This window comes from Myotis lucifugus, unplaced genomic scaffold, assembly GCF_000147115.1.
Source record: "Myotis lucifugus unplaced genomic scaffold, Myoluc2.0 scaffold_56, whole genome shotgun sequence".
Lineage (NCBI taxonomy): Eukaryota > Metazoa > Chordata > Mammalia > Chiroptera > Vespertilionidae > Myotis > Myotis lucifugus.
The window spans coordinates 2,328,769-2,347,545 of NW_005871104.1; the positions used below are offsets into that span (position 1 = coordinate 2,328,769).

General features: G+C 47.2%; 1 protein-coding gene across 1 annotated transcript in view; it reads right to left on the reverse strand.

Moving 5' to 3' along the window:
- Window positions 1-18,501, reverse strand: part of CYFIP2 (cytoplasmic FMR1 interacting protein 2) — an 89,601-nt gene extending 71,100 nt beyond the window's left edge. The window contains exons 1-8 of the mRNA XM_023754143.1: window positions 18,352-18,501; window positions 16,549-16,638; window positions 10,718-10,795; window positions 8,947-9,048; window positions 4,855-5,036; window positions 3,296-3,392; window positions 1,953-2,081; window positions 747-851 (exon numbers count right to left, since the gene is read on the reverse strand). Of these exons, the coding sequence (XP_023609911.1) occupies window positions 747-851; window positions 1,953-2,081; window positions 3,296-3,392; window positions 4,855-5,036; window positions 8,947-9,048; window positions 10,718-10,795; window positions 16,549-16,638; window positions 18,352-18,468 (900 nt within the window). The 5' untranslated portion in view covers window positions 18,469-18,501. The remainder of the gene's footprint in view (window positions 1-746; window positions 852-1,952; window positions 2,082-3,295; window positions 3,393-4,854; window positions 5,037-8,946; window positions 9,049-10,717; window positions 10,796-16,548; window positions 16,639-18,351) is intronic.
- Between the last annotated feature and the right edge of the window lie 276 nt (window positions 18,502-18,777).

Below are 18,777 nucleotides of genomic sequence, written 5' to 3' on the forward strand. Positions count from 1 at the left end.
CCCAGCCTGGTGTCCCCCATGTCACACCTGCAAAGGGGGGTCCGCTTTGAATGGTAAGCCTGGCTTTTCCAGGTCTGACCTCCAAAGCTCCACCCCATGCCAGCAGTGCCCAATACTAGCATCAACTGACAACATGGAATTCGTCTCCAAAGTAGGAAATCCTTTTGTGAAAACCTCAACGGCTTAGCTTAACCGCAGTGTTTTATTTTTAAAGATTTGGGGTGAGAAGATGTAATCTCTGGGGCACTGGGACAGACTGCGTGTACGAGGGAAGCTCTGAGCCACGCTGCCCAGGGGCAGGGCCAGCCAAGGTGGCCTCTGCTGGGCCAGGAGAGAGGCTGTGGTTTTGGCAACTGTCAATCAGTTTAAAGTGCAGTCTAATCCTTCTGCTCCTGTGAGTTCAGATTTCTACTGAAAAATAAAGCAGTCGCTGTCTTCTGCTATGTACCTCTGTTTACATAGCAAGGGATTTGGGGGAAAGGAAAAAGGAGTTTGCATATTGGATCCTGACAAATCCCAGCGGAATCCTCAGACTTGACCAAGTGTGACTTGTAAGGGGCTGCCTTCTGGTGCAGATTCCGCTACTAAAGGCGGCTGGAGGCCCTGCCATTCTATCCTCTTCCTCCTCCTGGGGCCTTTAGAGCTACAACCCAACCAACAAGCCTCACTGCTTGCTGGTTAATTTCATTTCTTTCCCTTGAGAGACAGCCCCTTGGTCCCTGCCCAGCCCCAGCCCCAGTGCTGACCTTAAAGAATTTATCGATTTTACTGAGGTTGATTCTCTTCTTGGCATCCAGTTTGTAGATGTTACTGACATTTCCATCCATCAGGTAGAGACCAAAACCCATCACCTGGAGTGAGAAGGGGCAGAGCACAGAAGCCTATCACATCTGATGGAAAAGTTAAAAAAACAAAAACAAAAACACAAAAAAGTCTGACTGTACAGAGGAAGCCAGAGTGAACAAGTCACAACGCCACGCTCCCTGCAAACTCCATCCAGGTGCCACGGAAAGGTAAGGAAGGGCACGTCAACGGGCCTGGGATGCTTAGACTAGCCGGAGTGACAAGGAGGAGAGGAGGAAAAAGCAAAGCCACCAGAGAGCTTTGAAAGGTGAGGTTCCGGGGAAGAAAGAATCAAATGGGGCTATGCCGTGTGTAAAAAGAATGTGGAGGCTGCTCATCTCAGTGCGACAGCTGTCAGAGGGAAATTAGGAACATCCTGAGCAGCTAACAATAAAATAACTAAAAAAAGGAAAGCTCACCCATACGATGGCATTAATATTCCAACACATTTAATGAAAAGGGATAAGACTTACATATGCATCATTTATGTATACCGCATTTGTTGAAAATATATAAGCATAGAAAAATGAGAAAGAAATACATAAAAATGCTAAAAGTGTTACCTCTGGAGAGAAAGATTGTAAGAGATTAATATTTTTTTGTGCTTCTCTGTTTAATTCAGATTTTTCTACAATGATCAATATTACTTGATAATTTAAAAATCAGACTTGTAAACTGATGGATCAAATATGACGATTTTGGCAAAACAGAGCAAATGCTTGAAGACTTTGCCTTCCTTTGGAGTTGGTTGTTTCTGTTCCTAGAAGTCAGACTCGACAAGGGTATGTACACAAAGGCTGTGCTATAAGAGTGTTCAATGCAGCTTAGCAAACAAATATCCAACGAGAGGGGATTGGTTAACTAACAATATCTCCATAGAATAGCATCCCTGGCAGCCACTAAAAGTTACATTGTGGAAATATCCTTAATGTCTGGAAAGGTGTAGATGACATGTTAAGGGGGGGGGGGGGGGGCGGGGAACAGGTTACAAAACATTCTGTGCAGTGGATATATATCCATGTTTAAGTAAGAAAAAATATATACCGTTTTTTAAAAAATGATTTAAAATAAGGAGGTGAGAGGTGGGTGCGTGGCCACAGCGGTTGTACCTTGAGGAGCATATGCTTCTCGCTGGGGGTCAGATACATCTTGTTCTCGTAGTAATCCACGCAGATGTTGACGATGTCCGCCAGCAGCTCCTCGTAGCCTGGGATCACTTCCAGTTGCTGATGGAGACACTAAACAGCAGCGTCCCCCTCTGGTCAGTTCCTTTTTCTGCTGTGGCACCCTCCTCATCCACACCATGTGATGGACCCCCCTCCCCCCACACACAAGCAGACCACTAGGGGAAGGAAGCCTGCATCCTCTCAATGTCCCCACAGTGGCTGGTCTGAGCTCCTGCACATCTCCCCTGGCAGGGAACTCACTCCCCTAGGGGCCCTCCATGTTATTCCCTGCCAGTTTCGATGGTTAGAAAGTATATGATTGGGCTGAGCTGAAAAGCAGCTCAGCGTTATAGCAGAAGGCCTGTTCGTCTTCCCAGTTTAGTTTTGAGGCTGTGGACTTAGCCATGGCGTCTCCTCAGATGATGGGGGATGGCCTACCCCGGGGTAGGAGAGCTGGGCCAGCAGCAGTCTCCCTCCTGGCAGGACACAGCAGTATAGAAAGAAACGCATCTCCCAAGAGAAGGGTCTGACAACATGGGACTGTGTCCCAGGAAAGAAACCTACAACCTCAAAGTTGACAGCCTTTTGCATTCAACAAGGAGTAGGGAGGGCCGAGCGAAGCCAGCAGCATCCCTGAGAGAGAGCCGAGTCTCCAAAGCCTTCGAAGATGGAGGGCCCACTCAGCCTGAGTCCTGCTGACATTCTTGCTGGTGCCTGTTTAGGCTGAACTGACAGATGAGCAAGACAGGTTACGTCAGACAGAGCGTGAGAGCCACCGCCCAGCGGGGGTACCCTGGCCAAGCAGTGGCAGTAATAACAGCTCCATTTTCTTATGCCCTTGCCATCTGTCAGGCTCTGCATACAGAGGGCTTTTGATACAGAATCTCATGTATTTCTCACAACAGTCCTATCACATGGATTCTCATAACATTCTCAAAATCCCAGGCCCGTTTTACAGATGAGAAAACCGAGGCTTAGACCTTGCCCAAGGTCTCATGATGGGTCTAGGGTTAGAAAACAAGGCTGTTTAACTCCAGAACCCATGCTCTCAATCTGCACTAATGCGGGGGCAGGATAGTGGCTGAGAAGGTCTTCAGGGAACCAAATTGGGAGAGGGTGAAAGGACTGTCTGGGAAGGGAAACTTAATCCAAAGTCTAACTCTGGAGTAGGGCAGTGAGGGTGTTAGACATGGGCCCAGCTCCTCTGCTCACGGTCCACCCACCCTCCAGGCCCCTGCCTGTGTCCCGGGACGCCAGGCCCGGACCAACGTGGAGTTTGCCGTCACCTGGGTGATCCTGTTGTGGTTGGCCAGGAACATGGAGAGGTTCTGCGACTCCTGGATAGACTGGGGGTCCGCCATCTTCCTCAGGAACTGCGCCGCCCTGAAACACGGGGTCACAGAGAGGAACGCTCAAGTTAACCAGCCTAACCAGGCCTCTCGGGCTCTGCCTCCCACCCGACCCGTGTGACACTGCCCCTGAGGTTAACCGGCTCTGACATCACAGGTGACTAAAGTCAACGGGGAGTATGTTCTGGAGTCATTTGGAGTTGTTTACACCCTCTGAGAAGAGTACCTGAGACTGAGAGGCAAGAATGCACTGAAGCTCAAACTCCAAGTTGAAGGGCAGCTAGCATCCTATCAACCAGCTGGAGGGGTAAGAGTGCAATGAGCATCCCTGGCCCCGCAGTGGCCTCCAGTGGACCTGCACAGCCCGCCACGGAGCAGAACCAGGGGCAGGAATCTTTGTTTTTGTTCTGTATTGTGTTCTTTATTGGAAAATCTCTATGCTTCTAAAGCAAAGCATTACACAGAACCCAGTCTATTTAACCTGCTGGGATTGAGAGTGAAGGGGTGTTAGGTGTGGGGAACACACGCAGGACGTGAAGGGAAAAACTGTGGCGGCCCAGATTTTTCCGGCCACTTTTGAGTCAGGCTTGTGAGGGGCTCTGCCTGCTGGGCACCCCCAGGGTTCTTTCACAGCTCACTCAGGAGGATAGCGTGTGGAGAGTCAGTCTGTTGTCTGCTTTCTTCTGCTTTCTCCAGTTACTAGGAGGAGAGGCCTTTCATCAGACACAGAAAAGCCTTCCCAAGAGATGTGTCTAGACAACACAGAGGAAATCTGCTGCTTTTGACTCACCCTCCCGCCCCCGCCCACTTTTGAGTGGCTGTACTTAATTTCTAGAGAGGAAGGAGCCCTTCCCACTCTCTGTCCTTCTCTTGAGCTGACATTGACCCCCAAGTGACCCCATGGTGAGCACCTGTCCAATCAGAGCCCCCACCCACACAATGGCTGATGAGGAACCTGGCACATGACCAAGCTGGGACTTTTGCAAAATCATTTGCAAAGAAGAGCATCGTTTTCTTCCCTTGAAGCTGGGGTAGCTATGCTGGCCCGAGGAGGGCTTAAAGCTGCTGGAGGCCACCCCAGGGCACAGCCCGCCTGGGAGTGAGCAAGGGCTCTTCAGTTCCGGGAGCCAACCCATCCCTCTTCCACAGAAGCAGTTCGAACTGGCTTTCTGATTCTTACAGGAATGAATATGTGGCCACTTTATGATGATCTCATTGGCCCTGCACTACAAAGGGCAAGAGAGGACGCTGCTGCTCCACAGATGGAGAAATGAGCATCTGATTCCATCTTGAGACAGAGAGCCCTGCACAGACCCAGCTCCCCCAGGACCCAGCCCTGCACCTTTCTCCTCAAACCACACAAACAGGGCCGGCCCAGCCGCTGTGTGCCTGGGGAGCGGCTCGTTTGATTCTGGAGAAGGGGCCGGTTAGACAGGCTCCATCCTCTTCCTCCCCTTGGCAGGCTACCCAGGAAGTGGGGGGCAGGGGAGGCTGACCTCTTGTAGGCAGAGTGGTCGTTCTTGACGCTGCACTTCATGTTCTTCAGCTCGTCCAGGACGGCGAACATGTTGATGAACTTGCCCAGCGTCAGGAGGTAGGCCTCGGAGACAAAGTCCTTCCTCCGCTCGGCATGGCACAGCCGCTTCACCTCGCTGCAGAACCGCTCGATGGCCTTGCGCTGCAGGCAGGGAGGGGGCAGCAGGTAAGGACGGGCAGCATGGGTCGGGGCGGCTCCCGTGCTCTCAGGTGGGGAGCAGGGTCAAGGCTCCCCTGGGGCCCTGGTCAGAGTCTGGACATTTAGAAGCAAATCCGCCAAGAGGTCTTCCCCAGAGGAGTCCCTACATTCAAAGCTGACTTCTCAAAGGAACACACCACCCAGTGAGTTGACCCCACGCATTTATTCGTCAGGCTTTTGCAGAGAAGCACCGTGTTATTCACCCTTGTATTCCAGCGCCTAGGACAGTGCCAGGCACCACTCGACAAGGGGGCAGAGATTCAGAGAAAGAGGTTCATTCAACCAATAAATAGTGTTTATTGAGTATCTACTATGCACTAGACACCATTCTAGGCACCGGGGTAAAGAAAGAATGAAAAAAAAAAAATCTCTACCCTATGGGGCTTACATTTTAGTGAGGGAAGACAGAAAACAAAATAAACGACTTCTGTACATTACAGCGTGATATGTGTTATGGAGAAAAATAAAGTGGGGAAAGGGGGTGGGAGGACGCTTGCCCAGAGCTGGGATGGATGGGGGTATAATGGGGTGACAGCAACAGGGAATGGGATTTCTTTTTGGGGTGACGCAGATGTTACAAATTGAACCTGGTAATGAACACACAACCCTGTGAATGTACTAAAAAATCATTGAACTGTCCACTTTAAATGGATGAATTATATGGTATGTGAATTATTTCTCAATAAATCTGTTACCAAAAAAGCAGCTGAATAACAATCCACAAACAAGGCTAAAGAGTAAGCCAGAGAGAGAGCCAGAGGAAGGAAGGGGAACAAGAGGAGGAGAGGAGGGAGAGAAATGACTCCTTGTGTGTGCTCTCCCCTCCTCAGGCCGCGATACCCACCCGTAATTCCTCGCCTGTGAAGACCAGACTGGCCACGCCTTCTCCTTCCAGAGCCTAAGTCCAAGAGCACTTTCTATGATTGTGGAAACATCCTGTGTCTACAACCCCTAATACGAGAACCACTCACCACATGTGGCTACTGAGCACTTGGTGGTTCAGGCAATGGAGGACCTGGATTTTACATTTTATTTCATTTTAATTAATGTAAATACCCACACGGGGCTACCGTACAGAACAGTGTAGCTCCAGGTAATCCCAGGCCATCCTTTCTCGGTTTCTGTATAGTTTTTCTCTCTTGGACCCGCCTTCCTAAAGAGTCCATGATGCTATTAACAGCAGCTTCGATGTGTTAACCCTCCTGTGTAACTAGGGCTCTACATGGCTCTTTACAATAGACTTCTTTTATCCTTGCCACAAACCTGTGAAATAGGTACTATTTCCAAGGTGAGAAGACTGAAAGCATCAGATATGCTATGTCACTCACAGGCACAGTCACACTGTGGAGGAGCCTTGGTCTCCTGCCTCTGGAGCCAGCGTTCCTGCCCTGGGCTGCAGGTATCCGCACCTTCCCAGACACCCCATCTCGCACACAGCAGGCCATGCAGACCTGAGTGTGGGGTGGATATCCGCCAGAGCCTGGAAGTCTGTTTACCAGCCTGAGCTCTCCATGGAGCACGTGCAGGGCAGAGTGTGTGGCATGACCCCTGTCCTGGGGTACAGACTGGTCTTAAAGTGCTCAACCTGCATTCTTGAGCAGCTTCCAACTTGAGCATAATAATCAACCTGTTGCCTTATTTTTCCTTGGTTATTTCTGTTTAACGAGCTGCCCTCCTTTTTTTTTTTTTTAATTTAACTAGCTTGCCCTCATGAAAGCCCTTGGCTATCTTTTCCCTCTTTTCCTCCTTTAAAGATCACTCTTCCTGGTTTCCCAACTGGTCTTCCTGCTGCCACTCCTGTCCCCTCCCGCCCCTCACATCTGTGCTGCCCTCACCTCCCTTCCATTTCCCACCGAGCAGCCAGATGTTGTAAACACACCAATCAGATCGTGTCACTAGGGAAAACTCACAGGAGAGAGCCCTGATACCCAAGGACTGATGGTGGAGAAGACACAGAGACTGGTAGGAGGGGCGGAGGCGCGAAAGGGCTGGCCAGGCAACCACAGACGGCAACTGAAGTCCCAGAGATATCTTAGGTGTGTGTGTGGGGGGGGGCGGGGGCGGGGGGGGTGCCACTGAGAACCCTGGGATCTAATCCCAAAGCTGGGCTCCCCAGGCAGAGAGCACCAAACTGAGGAGGGTACCCACATAACATCTAGCTGTGAAAAGCCGTGGGGTGCTGTCTGCCAAGGAGTGGCAGCTGAAAGTTTGGGCACCCTCTTAAAGGGCCAATGGACATAAATTCCCTGTGGAGCTACCCACCTTGTGCTCTGGCAGAGGGAGGGTGAAGTGGACTGGAGCTGTGAGAGCAGAACCCAGGACTGGGGACTCGGGGGATAGAGCTCAGAAGGTAGACACCCCAAGTTTCCTGGGCTGAGTCACTACCTCACACAGCGGAGGACATCTTACCAACATAGACATCTGCCTTGCATGAGGGGAAAGACAGTCTACACACCCTATTGGAAAACACCTTGCCCTGAGGCCACTTAAGATATTAAAAGTAAAAATTAGCCTCCAGGCAGAAGCAACTGCCCACCCTGTTGAAAAAACTCTTGCCACACCGGAGGATGATTGCCTGGAAGCAATTTAAGTCGCATCCTATTAGTCTGTAGACAGAGGCGGCCTCTGGAGGCTTTGAGTCTTTCCCTTATCCAATTAGCCAGAAACAGCCTTTAACACTATCCTGCACTAGAGACTGAGAGGTATAGAGGATCTACCTAAAACATAGTCACAAACCCAAACAGACAACCAAAATGATGAAACAAAGAAACAACCCCCGAATGAAACAACTAGCGAATTCTCCAGAAGAAGACATAAGTGAAGCAGAGATAAGAAATTTATCTGAAACAGAGTTCAGATTAATGATGTTAAAAATGCTCAACAGTATGAAAAAAGATATAGTAGCTATGAAAAAAGAACAGTCTGAGATAAAGAATGACATAACACAAATAAAAAACACATTGGAAGGAATACATAGCAAATTAGGGGAAGCTGAGGATCAAATCAGTGAATTAGAAGACAGAGTTGAAAATATCATTCAATTAGAGAGCCAAAAAGAAAAAGAAATTAAAAAACAGGAGGTCAGCTTAAGGGAGCTGTGGATCAATGTGAAACACAACAATATTAGAATAGTAGGTGTGCCAGAAGAGGCAGAAAGGGAGAAAGGAATAGGGAAGGTGTTTGAAGAAATCATGGCAGATTCTGTCACTAGAAGCCTCAGTGGTTTCTGTGGTGATTTAATAAAATCCGCACACTGTTTTCACATCCTACTTCATGGCCTGCAGTTCCCTGTGTGAGCGGGTCCCTGGCTACTGCTCCAGCCTCACCTTTTATCCCTCCCTCTCCCACCCTGCAGCCTCCCTGGCTTCCTTCTGTTTCTTAAACACATGAGGCCCTTTCGAGCCTCAGGGGCTTGGCCTTCACAGTTCCTTCTGCCTGAAACCCTCTTCCTCAGACCATCACACACCAGCCCTTCTCATCACACAGACCTCAGTTCACATGCCACCTCCTGAGAGGCCATCCCTAAAGCTGCAGCCAAGTCACAGATACCTGCAGCCCAGGGATTTTTGAAATGTTATTTATTCACAGCACATATTATGCCCTGAGAATTGTTGTTTGTTGTTTATTGTCAGTCTCTCCTCCTGCCCAGAACATACTCCTGTGCTCACTAGAATGGAAATTTCAGGGAGGGAGGGAGGGAGCTGTCCATCTTGCTCACCCGGGGTGTGTGTCAGGGGCACTCAAAAAGTATTGACCAAACGAATAAGCAACATGGCACAAAAACCCAGACCCATGTGTGCAGAAGGGCAGGGGCCTTCTCTAGTCTCCTGATCCAGATTCACCAATCCCTCACCTGGAAGTACATGAACTTCATGAGCTTGGTGACCTCCGGCTCCAGCACCTCCACTGTCTTCTCGTATATCTCCACACGGTTGGGCTGCTCGTTGCATTTCACCTGTGGGCAGAGGGGTCTCAGACATCCTGATCCGCCCAGGCAGCCCTGGGCCACGCCTGTTGACTTATTAATGGACCCCTTTTTACTCTTGAATGTACCTCGTCCAGGATGATAAATGACAAGGTCATCCTGGTGAGAGGAGGCTGGGGTAGCCCTGATTGGGGGCGACACTGCTCCCCAGACACTGGCTGCAGGAAAGAAACCAGCTGGTCCACCTTCAGTCTGCCTGTACTGTGACCAGTCGCTGTACACACATCCATGTTTATCTGTAAGATCTCCCTCCTTCAGCCCTTCCTCACTCTAACCCTAGAGGGGCCCCGCCAGATTCCCGGCAGAGAAAAATGTCCCATCCACTGCTCCGGATGCACCCGGGGCAGAGCCCCCCGGCCACACTCAGGCCCACCAAGAAACCCATGTGCTCTGCCCAACGGTTTTCAACACATCACAACCACATGGTGGGTGTTTTCACAGCACACACACCTGGGAGTGCTAACAAGGCGGCCGAAACTGATGAGTGAGCGAAGGGTAAGTTCAAGGTCATTCTTCACACTGTTGTTTAGAAATTCTTAAAATAGGAGCAACAAGCTCAATGTCCAGGTGATTGAAAGGATAAAATATGATACACTCAATTCAATATCATTATGTAACAAGGAATGAGACAGATCTATGTCACCTGACATGCACAGACTGCCACCATAAATTGACAGGTAAAAACTGTGATGGGACAGGAAGTGTCACTTAGTTCCATTTTTGTTAAACAAAACAGTGTGTGTGTGTTTGTTCATATATGTTACAGGCATAGTTACCCCGGGGGACTAAGATTAAAGGAAGGGTGAGGAACTGTTTCTCTTTACACATCTGTGCCTCATGGATTTTATTAAAATGGGACTCATGAAATATATGACAATTATAATGATGGTTGACAAATACACATATTATCCGTATGTGTCAACATGAAAAAATGTCATTGATAAAGAATAAAGTGTAGCCCAGCTGGCGTGGCTCAGTGGTTGAGCGTTGACCTATGAACCAGAAGGTTACGGTTCGATTCCGGGTCAAAGCATATGCCCAGGTTGTGGGCCCCAGTAGGGGGTGTGTTGAAGGCAGCTGATCAATGATTCTCTCTCACCTTTGATGTTTCTATCCTCTCTCCCTCTCCCTTCCTCTCTGAAATCAATAAAAATATATGTTTTAAAAAAGAATAAAGTGTAAAAAAATCAAGTGGCAGAACTATATAAGTAAAAAGCAACATATGCTTTGTAAATAATTATTTACAAAATAATAATCATAGAAATATTCAGGATAATCAGCGAGAAAGATCCAGGGGAACAGGCAGCAACACGTGTCCATAGTGATCATGCTCGGTTGGGAGCTGGGTTTGGGTGGTGGGGGTGAGGAGGTGGCGCTGTCTTGCTTTTTACTTTATACCTTTCTGCAATGGTTTGGTGTTGTACAGTTAGCATATACTGTTTTCCAAATAAAGTATATTGAACAATTTTTTCAAAGTTGGCATCAGTTTTATGGGAAACTCTCTGAAGGTTTTCAGCGTGCCCCCTTGGATTAGCTTTGCTCCCTGCCACCTGGAGAAGCTCAGCTTCCTGAATGGGGTAAGGGGGAGGGTGGTGGCGTCCCCTGGCAGCAGAGAGCCCCCAGGGAAGGACAGCCTCACCTGGGGGATGGCCCGGGAACAGCTGCGCCAGGTGTACAGCATGACCGCATACTCGTGTCCTTCCTCCAGCATTTCATTCTGAAAAGCAAAACACGCTCATCAGGGAGAAACCACCCTGGTGCAACAGGCTTCTCATCAGCCCCCCAAACTTCATTGCTCAGTGAGATCTGTGCACCAGCAGCATCCCCATCACCTGGGAGGCTCATTAGGAATGCAGAGCCTCAGGCCGCTGCCTGGCTGACAGAATCAGAATCTGCATCCAGGAACATTCCCAGGGGACTCACCCTCCCAGGTGCAACATAAGTTTGAGAAGCACTGGCCTCAGGTATTCTCATCAGACACCAAGGTGTAAGCAGGCTGCAGTTCTCAAAGACGGATAGCCACCTCATAAAGAAGGCAACAGCTCTATTTGTTCCAACAGAAAAAGTTGTCCCAGATATACTTAGCAAGAAAATAAGCAACTAGCAAAACAGTATGCATAGCACATAGGCTATAAAGAAAAACTAAACGAAGAGTAGCAATTAGGAAAATATATTATGGTATATTGGAGATATTTTGGTGGAATAGGACTAGCAGGCTCTCTGTGGGGCACTCACTTTTCCTATCACATAGGACCATAATGTCTGCACTTTTTTAGAAGAGCTTATGTGACTATTTCACAAGCAGAAAAATTATTAATATCAATTCCTTAAAATAATGCAGAGCAGATAGCGAAACCAACAACAGCACCAAAAATAAATCTGAAAAATACAGTGATGACGTACCACACCTAGTAAGTGCTATCATGGAAAGAGCCCTGAACTCAGGGTCCAAATACCTAGGCTCCAATCTCAGCTTCATCACTCCTTGGCCGTTTGGCCTTCAGGCAATCACTGAACCTAAGGTTCTCCATTTACTGATGATGACAATAACAACCTCAGAGAGTTTTATGAGAACTAAAGGGAATACACACACACACACACACACACACACACACACTATGTAATCTGTAAAGGGAGCCAATAGTATTACGAGGAAAAAGAACAGTCTGGCAGTTTCTCAAAAAGTTAAACACAGGGTAACCTTATAACCCAGCAATTTCACTCCTAGGTAAATGCCCATGGGTCCACACAGAAACTTGCATACTTGTTCACAGTAGTATTATTCTAATAGCCAAAAGTGGAGTCAACCCAAAAAGTCCAACAACTGATGAATGAAGAAATAAAATGCAGTACAGGCAGAGAATGGAATAGTATCTACACTAATAAAAGAGAAACATGCAAATTGGTGTCACTTCGCTATGCCCACCAGCTGATCAGAATGAGTACGCAAATTAACCCAACAAAATGACGGTTGATTTGCATATGCAGGCGTGGAGCGAAGACGGAAAATGACTGAAGACTGAAGAGGCTTGCCTTCTCTGCTGTGGTCGGAGCGGAGAAGCCTCGAGGCTTGGCTTCTCCGCTACGGCCGGAGCGAAGGCCTGGGTCCCGGGTGCCGGAGGAAAACCGGTGCCGGCAGCCAGAGGAAGGAAGGCCTATTGCACGAATCTCTTCGTGCAACAGGCCTCTAGTGCATCTATAAATGGAATACAGTGCAGATACATTATACTAGCACAACATGGATGAATTTTGAGAACATGATGCTACATGAGAGAAGCCAGACACAAAAGGCCACATATTGCAGAATCCATTTAGATGAAATGTTCAGAATCAACAAATCCACAGAAACGAAAAGTAGGTTAGTGTTTGCCAGGGAATGGGAAGAGAGAGGAATTGGGAGTGACTACTAACGGGTTTGGGTTTTTTTGTTGTTGTTTTTTGTGGTGACAGAAATTAGATAGTGGTGATGGTTGTCTAACATGGTGAATATATTAAAAAACACTGAATTGTTCACTTTAAAGGGTGAATTTTATGTTCTATGAACGATATCTCAAAAACACAGTAAAAAAGAGTATTACAAGACCATCTTTTCTGTAAATGTTTGTATTGATATAAAAATGAACCCTTACTGATTTATTTTTTTTACTCCACATGTCATGTCTATTTCATAATACCTTTCTAGTACAAGGTCAGATTTAATTTAGAGCTCATTACTTTTTATGGTTTTGTTTTCAACAGCCAATGCCACCGACAACTCACACTTTCAATCAGCACTTTGAAAATCAGGAACACGTTGCCTTGAGATGACAGAGAACCAAGGTGAAATGTGTGGGTCTCCTGCTGTCATTGCTTCAGAACACACATCAGAAAAGGGACGTGACAGCAACATAAGGAGCATGTATCTACCTGTTAGCAACAAACTTGGCCCTTGGTAGGTGTGAGTATTCCAACTCACTCACCCAAAGAATGTTTGAGCCCTGAGGGGTCCCAGGCTCTGCGCTCCGTGCTGGGACTAGGGCAGTGAACAGGATGAGATGGACTCTGACCTATGGCCAGGGCAGGTGACCATCAACCAGGTTTGTTGTATAACTAAGCCTGCGGTATAGAGGTCAGAATGGCGTGGTGGAAGGCGCCCCTGGTGGGGCCATGGAAAGCTTGATTTCTGGTCCTGGCTCTGTTGGGCCCACCTTTTACCTTGAAAAATGTCATGGTTTTCTCACTGGAGGAAAAGAGTTGGTCTCAATCACTGTCTCACCCCTGGCTGCACATTAGTCACCTGGGGAACTTGGAAGACTCCTGATGCCCAGGCCACGACCTCCCAGAAATAAATCATTATCCCTGGGAAGGAAGCCCAGGCATCAGCATTTTCAAATGCCCCCCAGGTGAACCCAATGGGCAGCCAGGGTGGCAGCTGCTGGACTAAGGATCTCTAAGGTCCTTTACTTTTATAAGATTCTGAAAGTCCATGACTTAAACGCAATGTGAGTTCAGCTCAAGTTTCAGGACTGGTAGTGACAGACTGTACCTCTCAGCACTTACTCAGCCCCTATCTGACCTCCATCAAAGAGCCCTGACCGTTCCATGCAGCTGGTCAATTACATGGTTTACATACTTTCTCTCACTCCTCTTTCTTCTGGCTCTCCCACCATTTGAGAGATTTACCAAGTACAGGCAGGAGAAATACAAGAAGCTAAGCATCTAATGAAGACACTTTGCTGCTGATAAGGTACGCTAGTGAGAGATTTAGCAAGTTACAAGGTAGAAATTGTTGCGTGAAGTGAGGTTTGGGCATTACTCAGGAATGTCAATGGTACACCCTATTCTTGACCCATCTAAGACCGTATCAACACTATCCCTGTGTCGGCAGAATAATAGCCCCATAAAGATGCCCGAATCCTGATGCCCAGAACTGTGAATTCAATCCTCTCCACAGCAAAAGGGCCTTTGCAGATGTAATTAAGTTAGAAACCTTGAAATGGGGAGGGAGGCTGTCCCGGATTATCTGGTGGACCCAAGGTAAGGACAAGGGTCCCAATGAGTGAAAGAGGGAGGCAGGCGAGTCAGAGACGGGATGGAGGGTGGAAGCAGAGATTGGAGTATTTGAACTGCTGGCTGGCAAAGGGGGAGCCGAGGAAGGTGGGCCGCCTGTAGAAGCTGGGAAAAGCCAGGAAACGGAGTCGCCTCCACAGACCTTGACTTTAACCCTGTAAGATCCTGGCTGGACTTCTGACAGAAAGAACTGTAAGCAAATAAACTTGTGTTGGTTTAGGTCACTAAGTCTGTGACAATCTGCTACAGCAGAAATAGAAAACACAATCCCCCTCTAAACCAGCCCCTCCTTCTGACTCGCCGATTGGTGCCCCTGACCTGGTATTTATACAGACAACTGTTAAGCCAGGTGGAGTTAACCTCCAGTGTCTCTCATATCCACTTCCTTAGCCAGCCCTCAACCATCACCCTCACTCAGCCTTTAATGCCTCCAATGCAGATAACCGTATCTCAACCAGTGTATTCGCCTCACAACTTATTCTACACATAACTAACAAATGGAACTTATTCCCCACGCAGAGGTCTGTTCACATTTCTCCCAGGGATAAACAATTTTCTATTGCTTTTCATTTTTATTAAATGAATTACAGCCCCCTATGATGGGTGAATTGTGTCCCTCCAAAATTCATATGTTGACGCCCTAACCCCCAATACCCCAGAATGGGACTATATTTGGTGACAGGGCCTTTAAAGCGGTGATTAAGTTAAAATGAGGCCTTCAGGGTGGGCCCTAATCCAATCTGACTGGTGTTCTTTTAATGAGAGGAAATTTGGACACACAGAGACACCATATGTGTGTGTACTCACAGAAGAAAGGCAATGTAAGGACACAGTGAGCAGGTGGTGGTATGCAAGCCAAGGAGAGATAAAAATATATTTTTAAAAAAGAAAAGAAAGTCTGGATTCCAGGTGCAACCCCATGATTTACTAGTGGGATCATGAGCAACTTGCTATTAACTTCTCTAGGCCTCTGTTTTCTTATCCCTAAAATGGGTATAATGACCTCTTTGCAAGTCACAGAGCTGTTATAAGGTTCCATGATATCATGTATGAACATACCTTATACATTTTAAAGTAATATATATATATATGTACATATATATGTATGTGTATATATATATATAGTTAAAATGCAATTTATGTATTCACATATTTTATACATACATATGTATAATACAAGGCCCTACTCAAAAGCCACTTCCTTCATCAAGCTCTCCCCAACATCCTCAAGGCCCCTTCTAAAACAAAGAACTTTGTACTTTTACCATGTCATTTACCTTTAATTTTGTGCATTTTTATTGATCTGCAAAGAGTAGTCTAGAGCAGACAGATCTTATCAGTGGTAGGACCCCATGTAACTTACTTAACTTTTCTGGATGTCAGTTTTCGCATCCATGAAATGGGTATTGTAATAGAACCTACCTCACAGTGCAGTGAGTTGAGGACTGAGACAATGCATTTAAAATATCTACACAGAAAGTGTTTGATAAATGGTAAGCTTGTCTGTATTTCCACTTGACCCATTGAGAATCCCTCTGTTTGTCCTTGTATCCCCCTCCCCAGCATTTAGCACAGTCTCTGCAGGCCCCAGGTGCACACTACTTATTAAATAAATGGGTGGGGTATGATAAGACCAGGTTTTAGAGTACAGCTGATATAGAGAGAAAGTTCCAGAGAGCTGCAGAACGAGGAATCTGAATTCCTCAAATTTCAGTGATGCTTGAGAATAAAATCCACGAAAGCCCCAGAGGGAAGGAGCGATCCCTCACAGATGGGTCAGACAGCTGGCCCGCGTGTGAATGATTTAGGCCACCAGCTTCCTGGGGTCAACAACATGTGATTCCAAAGCCACCGTCCCTTTATGAGAAACCTTTTGTTTTGCTCAAGAGTATAAAGTATCTCTAAAGTATAGATCTCAACCTTCTGGCCCTTTAAATACAGCTCCTCATGTTGTGACCCAACCATAAAATTATTTTCGTTGCTACTTCATACCTAAAGGTGAGCAGGATTTGCAAAGCTGGAAGACACGGGGCACAGGATGACCCTGGACACTGAGAGGTTGAACATAATTAAAGCATAGTGATTAATCACAAAAACAATATGTAATTATATATGTGTTTTCCGATGGTCTTAGGCGACCCCTGTGAAAGGGTCGTTCGACCCCCAAAGGGGTCGCGACCCACAGGTTGAGAACCGCTGCTATAGGCGCTCAGGGAAGTGAAGAGTAAGGATAATGCTGGGCCCTAAAGGTGAGCAGGATTTGCAAAGCTGGAAGACACAGGGCACAGGATGGCCCTGAACACTGAGAGGGGCTGGGGCAGGCGTGAGAATGGGCTTAAGGAGGTGGGTCTGCCTGAGGCTGGAGGTCCTGGAATAGCTGCCCACAGCCCCTCCCGCCCTGGCAGGGTCCCAGAGACTCACCATGCTGGAGTGGACCGTAGCCTGTTCGATGTACCTTGCAATGCCTGTGACAAATGCATTCCTGTCCTCGAAGTTCGTGTCAAAGTTGGCCTGTGGGAATTGGAGGACAGGAACATTTGGTTATTGAAAAACAGGTCCAAGGTGGCTGGGTGCCCAGGGAACACACTGCTGCCAACAAATGCCACCAGTTCTCTGTGGAAAGCTATGTCCACATCACCCTCTCATCTTCCCTCCCCCAAATCCCACTCAGCCACACTGGACCGGAGCTGCCTACAGACAGGGCCCACATCCGCTTCCCATCAGGGTCACCCCACCTGGCCCTGAGAATAAATGCTTATTGACACTCTACACACCTAACAGCTGCTGAAAAGTTAAGATGCGCACTGCTTTCATCCAGCAGCTGCAAAAACACGCACCTGAGGGTGCAGATACATATGTAAAGGGTAATAACTGCAGCATTTTTTGTGATAGAGAAAACTGGAAATCATTCAAATGTCCATTAACCGCGAAAGGCTAATTAGATCACAGTATATCCATACAATGGACTTACATGTAATAGATGGTAGTTAAAAATAATGTGGCAGCAATGTAGTATTGTTAGGGAAAAATATCCATAATAAATTTTAAGCTAAAAAAGTCAAATGATACATCAATATATATAGTATGATTCCCTTGTTATATTAAAAATATATGCATATATATATAGATGGTAAAAACGTGTGTGCATATATATATATAGATATATAGACATATTTATAAAAAAATTTATTTGTTATACTTTTTTGTATTGCTTATAATAAAAAAGATATTGTCCAGCCAGCGTGGCTTAGTGGTTGAATGTGATCTAGGAACCAGGAGGACACGGCTCGATTCCCGGTCAGGGCACATGCCCAAGTTGTGGGCTTGATCCCCAGTAGGGCTGTGCAGGAGGCAGCCGATCAATGATCTCTCTCATCCTTGATGTTTCTATCTTTCTCTCCCTCTCCCTTCCTCTCTAAAATCAATAAAAATATTTTTAAAAGATATTCATAGAATTAAAATTTCAATCTGGGTTAGAAAATGTGAATAAACAAAGTTTATGAGTTGAAACTTCAGGCATGCACTTCATAAATCTAATCACTGAATGAAATTAAAAATATATTATGCATTATATTTAGTCTCATTTAGCAGCCCAAGAACTTTCAAAAGGTCAAATACAGCAAAGAATTTCAAATTAACTTATTTTTTTCTTAGCCTGGCATACTCGCCCTCACACCCAGACCAGGGGCTATTTGCAAGGCAGAATCCAGCTGCACGATGCCCTTCCCCCATAGGCTGGTGGATCACAGTCTTGAGTCATCTGATCATGGTTTAGCACAAGCTCACCCGTCTTGGGCGAAAGCAAACAACTGTAACGGGCTTCCCTGAGCCATTAGCTGCTGTGAGGAGTTGAAGAGCTCTCCTCACATACATGAAGGAAAAGTAATTACCCAGGCAGGCTCTAGGGGTTTCTAAATTGCAATATTTAATTCATGAGGTCAGAGCTGCCAACGCCTTGGTTGGTGCTGCAGCAAGAACAGCCGGGAAGGTATTTGGGGTCAGAGCAGATCAACAAGCCTTCCCCGGGGAGGAGGAGCAGCCCTGGTGTACATTTACTAGCTAATCTATTCCTTACACTCAGCTCCACCAGGGCACCAGGGACTCCATCAACTCATGACCTTTCACCTACTAGATGCAGAGCTCCCCCTTCCCTCTGCCTTCAGGGCAAACCCTCTGAGGGAACCCCCCGGGTTCCTGAGCCCCCAGAGCCCTCGGAGAATTGACCTGGTACATGATGGAGGAAGGCGGAGGCTCGATGCATGGCTGCTGGTCAGGGAGGGGCAGCTCTTCCAGCAGGTCCACGTTGGACAGGGCATCTTCCAGGGTGACGTGGGTGGTCATGGCTGCAGTTTCCGTATTCCGCACTGAGGGGAAGGGAGGGAATGAAGAATTTCAGGGACCTCCAAACACTTCTCTCAATCTCACCAGTTCAGACTCCCTCCAGAGAACAAAGGGAGGTAACATGCACTAAGACCACACTTTCTATTCCTTCACAAGGTGCCCTTAACCTGCAGCTGATATTTGAGGATCTCTTCATGGTTTACAAGCACTTCTATGTCTACGATCTCGGCTGAGCAGCATCACATTCCTCTGTGATCATCATGGTATCATATCCACAGAGCTGATGCAGAAGCAAGGCTCCAAGAAGTT